Raw genomic sequence first — 9,486 nt, 5'->3', positions numbered from 1 at the left:
CTGTCTGAAGAAGCCATAAAGAACATCAGAAATGTTCTCTCCAAAGCTTGCCTTTGATTGATCACTTTGCTTATGGCTAGTCTACAATGAGAGTAGGGCAATATAAAGTAAGAAGTAAGGTTCTTGGAATTCTTTTATTTTTGTTTATACAAGTAATTATTTCGCGTTTTTTAACACACGTCTTTCATTGGCTAACAGTAAGGCAGTAGGCAGTGCGAAATGGGAATTGCCCATTTCGTAATTCCCGTTTTTTTTGTTTCCTCACCAAAAAATAATTTACTCTCTACTCCTACAGCCTTACTACCTTCATTGTAGACTAGCCATTACTGTTTAAGCTTTTAATGATCAAAAAGTTTGTACCTTTGACTATATAATATATGGACTGCTAGTAGCTAACTTCAGACGTGTCGCCAAGCTGCAAACGTATAAGCTCCGCCCCAATCAGTAATTTTTTACGAGAGTGGGGAGGCTTCTATGAAAATAGCGTCAATAGTGAAATCAGTGTGAAATTCCCGTTTGCTTTTTGTGCATTTACTGCGTAGTTAGTGTTTGCTGTTAATGTGTTTTAGCTGAGTTTGATTTTTTTCCTTATCGAAAATGTATTGTTTTGTTTATAGATGCAAATCGTCAACGTACAAACGCAAACATGACGAGAAGAAGCCAGTTTTGCCATTTTACAGGTGAGTTAGTTTATCTCTAACTTGCAAATTTTTTTTTACTTGTAAATGGATATTTAGTATAATCCAATAATTATGTACTTAATTTAAAGACAACAAAGAACAACAAATAATATAAAAACACGGCAACTTTCGACCAATTTATTTGAATTTCCCGGCATTTACCGACTAGGGCTGTGTTCCAAAATTCACTGCCAGCGCTAAAGATCTATAGTTTACGTCACGTATATTGTACAATTTTAGCACTGGCAGCGCGCTGACAGCAATTCTGGAACACAGCTTAGGGAGGAGCCATTAATCGCACTTCTCAGCCAATAGAACCGCACGCTGTGGACATAGCGCGGAATAGAACCATGTCCACATTTGAACATAGCGCACGCACCCGATAAGTCGCTCGTGGATATGGTTACGTAGTTGCCAATGTGCACCACCCATGGACATTGTGCTGGCTTACAAAGCGAAAAAGCGATTACACATTTTCTTTTATTAGGTTTGGCCGCTCTCAGTCTTCTTTCTGAGGTTATATACACGTAATGTCAACTGTAGATAAATGTGCTTTGTGAGAAGCAGATTTGATTCTGTTCCGTACAGTGTCGCGCGCATCGATTCGATATATTTCGAGGATCGCAATATCGAGATACATTCGATACATTCGTTTTGGCGCGATCAGTCACGGCGCGAACGCACGACGCGTAGCAGAATATTTGTATCGTTTATATTTCTCGCGATTATTATTATCTCGCGCGCGAATATAAGTTGCGCGTGCGTGTCGAAAAGCATCAAATGTTTGCAGTGGCATATATTTTGGCATCGCACACTCGCTGGTAATGCTAAGTCGCGAATATTACGTGAAATCGTATCGTGGCTGTCGCGCTTCCGTGAGAAACAAAATGGCCCACGTGCGACGCGGAGCAAACTTATTCGAATTGTTTTATATTTCTCGTGTGATCATTCTATCGTCTCTCGAATATTGCGTTGTATGTGAAGTGTTGTGAAGTATCTGACGTTTGCAGTGACGCAGTAAGTAATATTCTGCATATTTATTAGTTGATAGTTAAATGGCGAGAAGACGCGAAAACTTTGTGTTTCGAAAGGGATTAAACACAAATTCAGTTGTATTACAGATGAGCAGAGATGAAATTACATTAATAAATTTTGTAGAATGTCTCTTATAACGAAATATATAGAAATTTATTTTGAATAAATAATAAGAACGTATAATAAACTTATTAAATCTCATCAAGATAAAAGTATTAATAATAAATTTTGATAAAGATTTTTCAATTGTATTGAAATTGTGACAAAATTATAACGAAAATAGGTTACTTGATATAAAGTGTAGTAAGTCTTTCAACAATATTTCAAATAAGTTCTTTATAATTTTAGTAAACTATTTCCATCAAAGTTATCTAAACTATCTTATCGTATACTGTAAATCTTATTGTATGCTGCATGTACACAAAAAAAAAATACACATATATACTAGAGAGAGAATAAGAAGAGAGAGAATTCAAGACATCGACGCAGAGTTGTACGTAGGAAAACATGTACCCAGTAACACGATATACGCGAGAAATACACTGAAAAACGCTAACCATCCTACAAGCACGGTAACGTATTTCCACGACGCTCTTTTGTTGTTTGACTGCATGAGATCGGTGTTGTCATCCGCATCGACTTCTATCTTGGCCGTCGCAGCCGGATCTAGAATACTAACTGAAAGGATCTGTCCGGCTCTGCTGCGCAAGATTGACGTTGTAATAGTTGAAATCCACATAGGTGGTTCACTGTCGAGTTCTTGCAGATGTCGCAAGATGCTCGTTAAAACGAGAGTAAATGTTGCTATTGCAAGAGAACTCTCGTAAAAAATAACTACAAAATATAAAAACATAAAATTATGATTCTCTTGTATACTAGAAGATAAACTAAAATCTTTGTTCAGAATTACGTAAGGTGTAACACAATAGAGTTTTTTAAAGTGTAAATTAACAAAATTTTAATTCAAATTAAATTTATTTCAAAAAATTTTAAATAATTTATATTCAGTTTCGGTCGAATTATTTCTCTCATTAAGAAATAGATTATTTTCTAATAGGCTAATAAAGAGAAGGCCTAAAATAATAAAACTGATTTATAATTATTTATACTTACTCAATTTAGGAGTGTTAAATCCGCTTTTCGGTAGTTCCCAATATATGTCTTGTATGCACAATAAGTGACAAATAAAGTTGAGATTAACAATAATCATGCGCTCATAGGATTTCGATTCTAGCCACAGCGCTGTTAGAGTCATCACCATTAACACTATAAATATATTAGGGTGTAACACACGAACTTTCAGAATTAATACGAATTAGAAAATATATTGGATATATATAAGGTACGTGTCTGTGTGTGTAAAAACATTCGATTAAGTGTTTCAAAAGCATCAAAAGATATTTTATGTAATGATAGAGATTCTTCGGAACACATTCTAAGCAAAAAATTCTAATTCTACCAGAAAAAGGCGAAACTGTAACATAGATCTTGAGTTACGAGCAATTAAAGTTGTACGTGATCGACTTTATCTCGCCTTTTCCATATTAGACGTTTTCATCTCGAAATATTCCAAAAACTCTACATAAAAAATATTCGCCAACAGTTGTAAAATATCCTCTGTGTAATCTCGAATACCAAGATAACTTGAATGTAAAGACATAATATATATATATATATATATANCCTGATTTACTCAATAATTACTCCTTTATTATAAATAATAGAAAAAAATGGTTCAGGACTTTTCGACTCAGTTTTATTCCTTCTATCTGCCTACGAGAGATTGTACGGCTATTCTGGGACACCCTGTATATATATATATATATATGTAAAAGTTTAGCATTTGATACGTACTTATAACAGGTAACATATACGTGACGCGTATTACATCCGCGTGTCTTCTTACAATAAAGTGATAAGAGAGCATTTTTGCGGTAGAACCCGAATTGTATTTGTATTTGTTCTCCCATGTTGATACAGAAACTTTCAGTAAATCCCATTCAGGGTGTTTTGCTTCTATATTTGTATCTAAAGTCTGTGAATAATAATTTCTGTATTCATTAATGTACGATTACATAAGGGATAGATAAAGACAGATTGCAAAAAAAATTTTAATAATAATAGTTATTTTATTTTAAGTAAACGTATTTGTAGGGCGAAAACACACAGACAAACCGTACTTTATTCTCATAAGGAATGAGTTCAATCTCGTCACTGGAATGTGACCACGAGCCTAATTGTATGGTGCAGTTCATAAGGCTGTACGGATACCATGTATTATCTGGGACGCAAAATGTGGAAAATTTTACTGGATTTAACCACTGAATCATCCCGTTATACCAAACCCAGTAATTCGCTTGATTGTAACTTATTTCCGATCTTTGTTCGCTCCATCTAAATAATATTATTAAAGATGACGTGAATATTTCCAAATGCTTTACAAACATATATGTGTTAGAAAGTTTTCTGATCTAGAATTTGTTGAAATGTGACTTTTATTGCTCACTCGTTATGCAGCATAACATCCGGTACCCAAATTTCGTACCATTTTACGGGTATCCATTGGATATTATCGTATTGCTCTGTATTCCATGTCAAATGCGAATCATACCACCACTATTTCAGTACAGTGTAATATTATCAATGTAAACACATAAAAAAATAAAATAGTTAAGTTTTATTTAGAACTTTGTAAATTACGAATAAGTAGAGTCGAGATTAGATTTCTTATTTGTTTGAATTTATATAAACAAATATATTATTTACATATTAATAATTAAAATATAAATTTACCATTCCTATCCACGCGTGTAATTCAAAGATTTCGTCCTCATTACTCTAGACAAAATGCAATTGAAATTAATTTAAACAAGTTCTGTTTATTTATTAACAATAATAGTATCACTTTCTTTTTTGATTGATTACTAACAGAAAAAAAACAATTATATCTATAATTTATTGATAATAAAATATTAATATAGACGTGACATACGTGATAATTTTACGAAAACTTTACTTACGTATTCGATGAAATGCGGCGTTAATCGAAAAGTTACACGTGTCACATTATTATTGCTCTTGACGGGTCTTACGTCAGAATCGTATTCGCAAAGAAGGTGTCTCTTCAGTTGCAGCACAGTTGACTTGCTCTCGATATTATTACAATTAGTTGTTGCATCACCGAATGCAATATCGAGAATAAATATTAAGACGAGAAAACTGTCGGGTTTACTCATTCTGAACGTATACAAAGAGAGTCGAACGATTCTCCAACGACTAAATCGCTTAGGCGATGAATTCTTCTGTGCAATTGTTACACGCAGACCGGACGATAATCACACACGCCCATTGAAATTTAAAACTGCAGACTCTAAGGACCGCCCCCCTTCAGTTTCTATCATGCTAGGTATTCCTAATACTTTTATTTATTTATTTAGGCTATGAAGAACAAAATGTGTTATTGACGAAACTTCAAAATTAAATTTTGTGAATTAAGTTTTTTGATTACTTTAAATTTATTTTAATTTTTTGACATTAATAGAAACATCTATAAATAATAATATTTATTTATATAGAAAACTTCTTACATCTTAAGTTCTATTCTAAGTTTTATTCTAGAAAACTTTATATTTTCTCAATTTAATGAATTACAAGAGCGAACACAATAGATTGGTGAAATATTTTTAAAAATATGCTGACGTTTATATAAATATATATATATATATATATATATATACATACATATATTCTAGAATTTTCTAACCCGTGGGTACGAGGATAATCAAAATGACGACGTAAGTGAGAATCACGCAAAAAAACGATGTCCATTCAACGATAACAGCGAAATGTCTCCAAGAAGCCGATTTTGCGAATTTTGAATTATCCGAGGTTTCTTCGGTCGCTAAATCTCCGTCCGGTATCTTGGATTCCTCATTGTTTAGAATTAGAAAACGACCTGCCTTATTGTTCAAGACAAACGTTGTCACGTACGAGATCCAACTTGGTACTTTTGCGCTCATGTTTTGTAGTTTTCGCAACAAGGCCGTCAGAATTAAAGCAAAAGTAGCCAATGCCAAAGATTCGCGATAAAACAACACTGCGGGATAAACATAAGAAACGTAATTGAAAAATTATTGGCTACTTTATTGTATTAGGAACAATAGAAAATCTTCCGATGTCTGTTTTAATAATATGTCATATAATTTATAATTAATAATAATGTGTGACACTTACTTATGTTGGGCGTATTGACGCTATTGTACGGTAACTGCCAGTGCAAATTCATGATGCAGAGCATATGGCAAATAAAATTCGAACTCGCAACGGCTATTCGTTCGACCGATCTCGAATCAAGCCAAAGCACAGTTAAAGTAAGCACTACTAAAGCTGAAAAAGAAAAAATTTAACTCGGATTTATTTTGAAATCCCGCATTTGCAAACAAAAATTGTCCTCACCGATTGTCGGTGTGACAAGGGTGCTACGAGTTATTCCGTAATGCCGAGTTAGCAAGAAGTTGTAATTGACTTGCGGAAAAGTATTATTCGGACAGCATTTAAATGTTATTACACGTCTCATCGCGCTTACAAACTTCAAGTCCCACGCTGTATTATTTTCGTAGGTGTTCATCGAAATCTGAGAAGCATCAATGTAACGAATTTTCTTTTCCATTGTTTTTAAAAATAACATTACATATTGCATATTATACAACTTTAAAGATTTTATATCAAAATACGGTACATTAATTAAAAAAAGAAATATTTGAAGAGAATAGAAAAAGAAAATGAGAGAGAGAAAGAGATGAAAGATGCACTTTTTGTCAAGTAATTCACGTACTCCATCTCCGTCTAAATGGAAATCGATTTCCTCTCCTGTATGCGACCACGAGCCGAGTACAATACGACACTTCTGCTGATCGTAAGGCCAATAAGTGTAATCGACATCGCATTTAGATACAAATTTTATAGCTGGCACGCAATTAACAACGCCCGTATTGTAAAGCAAACAATCTGTCATAGGTAATTCGAACAGATCGTTCGACATATCACCGCTAAAAGAATCGACAAAGTCAATAACATTCATCGCTTTTACAACGTAATAAATTTAAATCTACGTAGTCGAGATGGAAATTGAAAGAAAACTTTACAGGATACGCGATACTTGAGAAATATTATTTATTATATCATATAATAAAGAAAATAGAAAGAAAGTGCTATTGTAAAAAAGCGAGTAAAGAATTTTTACGCACGTATAACGCAATATTAATAACTGATGAATTAATTACAACTTACGAGTTGTAAACATTCAAATCGGGTACCCAGATATGATAATTTTTCACATGAAGATACGTAACTCCATCGAAATCGCTCGGCGTCCATGTAAAGTGCGCGTCAGTCCACGACTATTGCGGTCAAGTGTCACATTAAAACATAACAAATAAAAATACACACATATAAATCAAAATAAAAAATAAGTAAAATATTCTAGGACTTACCAACGACACCCAGGTATGAAGCGTTATTATACCTCTCTCGTCCTGCAAACACACAAGGCAATAAATTGTACGCGTTTTTTTGCGCCGTATATATTTTATCTATATGTACGAAACAAATGAGACATGCGTAAAACTATCACTGGATGGTTTCTCTATTACATACAGACAAGTGGCCAAAATGAGGACAAGAATTGCGAAATAGAAATCGTATTTTTGCTGAAATCACTGCTCGATTCTATCGCTACATTCATTAGAAGCATTTATTTCGTTTCTTTTCGCGATCATATAATCGCGTACTTTCGAAATGACACGTAACTATAAAATATTATTAAAGCGCAATATTTATCACAAATTCACAAACAACCACTTACAAATTCCATTATTTTTGGTATCATTTTCAGAGTGACGTTGGTGACGTTTTTGTGATGATTCGGTCGAACGGCGGTATCGTAATCGCAAAAAAGATATTTTCCAAGACGCAAAAGCGGTGTTCCATTTGTCAAAGGTTTGCATCCTCTAAATACGGTGTCCTGCGTAGGATTTTCCAAATCCGAAGCGAACAACACATCAAGATTCGTTGAAAAAACAGCTGAAACAAAACTATTTGTTGACGAATAATGTTACGTCATCTTGAAAATAATTAATGTCATATCCGATTGATCTTTTTTTATCATATAATTTTAATGTACGACAACGTGTAATTTACACTGCGATTGATCTTTTAAGAATAAGAACGTGAGACAGTTTCGTACGCACTGTATTGATTCCGCCAAAGAATAATAAAAACTCCGAACACCTGTAATATTCTCATCTTCGAATCAATACGAGTCCACGGCTCAGACTCAACTAATTCCTTCCATCACATAAGCGAAACCACTTGTCATTTACGTGAAATTCGACACCAATTATATATAGTGGAAACGCCCCCAAGATATCGCTATCCAATTGAACACCTTACGATAATTGAACACCGGTGCGGCTTCGGTGTCCCGGCTTTGGCACTCACGGCACCGAACGTTTGAAACTCTGTACCACGACATATAATATTCCACCGGTTGACAACAATCTCACGAGATATTCTTTCCGCGCAACATTGAATATGTAACACTAGGATACATGACAATTAAAAATTGCAACAACTTGTTCTTGTTTCAACGTAATTAAAACTGTTGTTTTCTCTCTCTCTCTCTCTCATCATACAATTTATATTATCTTTTCAATTTATATAAAGATATTGAGATTATTAACCAATTAGAATAGATGAGAAATAATAGATATGTTTAAATTTTTTTTTTTTTCAACTTGTATATAACAAAAGTTACATTCTACCGCATTTTCTTGTTATCTATATATGCACATCCTTATATACATATATATATATAATTATGTACATTAAGACGTGCATAATTATGTATCAAGTAATTACGCAGGTCTTTTGCATATAAAAATATAATAAAAATTACCTGAAAAAAATAACAGGCTTATTCTTCATCAAGGATCTTGAGACGAACATTATTCCGCTGTAGTTCTATATATACACACACTTAAACTAATACAAATATATATAAAAACAATATAAAGGATTTAAAATCTATGCATTATGTGATTACATAAACAACACGTTAACCCTTTGCACTCCAAATTTTATTTCAATTTCGTTACCAGCAGCTCCCAACGCTTTTAAGTATTTTATTTGAAAGTATTTTTTTTTTATTTTTTAATAACAATAAACCGGTTCGGTAAGAGCGTCGGTAACGTGTGCACGACATCTATTTATTTGGACATGAAATAATGTCGAGTGGGACTCAACTATGGAGCTCCTGAGATAAAAACTAATGTCGAGTCACACTCGACATAGGAGTGCAAAGGGTTAAGTGTTATATGCTTTCAAACAAACACCGATCGACTTTTTACCTACCTACTTTGAAAAGTTTTCAAATCTATCAAATATTTTACGCGAGGGACAGTTGTTTTAAAATTAAAAAGTATTATTTTAAATTTATTTTACTTTCGCGACCGAGTTTTTATATTTTATGATTTAAAGAGAGTATATACCCACCCGATAAAAGCGTACCATATGTAAATAGATGAGATAGAATAAAAGAAAAGAAAAAATAAACTAAAAGAGAATAAATGTAGAGAATAAATATAAGGAGCATAAGCCTCCAAAAAACAATTCTATATCGGTTCTTTAAGAGAAAGTGATATAGAAAAGTGATATAGAAAAGTGATATATAAAAAAACACAAGTTTCAAAAAATAATTCTATATCGGTTCTTT

General features: G+C 33.2%; 1 protein-coding gene across 1 annotated transcript; it reads right to left on the bottom strand.

Annotated features, from left to right (window-relative positions):
* Positions 1-1,914: 1,914 nt before the first annotated feature.
* Positions 1,915-8,076, bottom strand: LOC109855834. The gene is made up of 15 exons (XM_020430477.1): positions 7,964-8,076; positions 7,579-7,796; positions 7,208-7,249; positions 7,005-7,114; positions 6,550-6,763; positions 6,171-6,348; positions 5,949-6,101; positions 5,479-5,811; positions 4,736-5,049; positions 4,509-4,553; positions 4,222-4,331; positions 3,896-4,109; positions 3,570-3,750; positions 2,829-2,981; positions 1,915-2,549 (listed from the first exon to the last, which is right to left on the bottom strand). The coding sequence occupies exons 1-15, from the start codon at positions 8,016-8,018 to the stop codon at positions 2,188-2,190; spliced, it is 2,682 nt and encodes an 893-aa protein (XP_020286066.1). The 5' UTR covers positions 8,019-8,076; the 3' UTR covers positions 1,915-2,187.
* Between the last annotated feature and the right edge of the window lie 1,410 nt (positions 8,077-9,486).

The sequence above is a fragment of the Pseudomyrmex gracilis genome, unplaced genomic scaffold, assembly GCF_002006095.1.
Source record: "Pseudomyrmex gracilis isolate BER0280 unplaced genomic scaffold, ASM200609v1 scaffold_99, whole genome shotgun sequence".
Classification (NCBI taxonomy): Eukaryota; Metazoa; Arthropoda; class Insecta; order Hymenoptera; family Formicidae; genus Pseudomyrmex; species Pseudomyrmex gracilis.
This window is presented reverse-complemented; position numbering and strand designations above follow the sequence as displayed.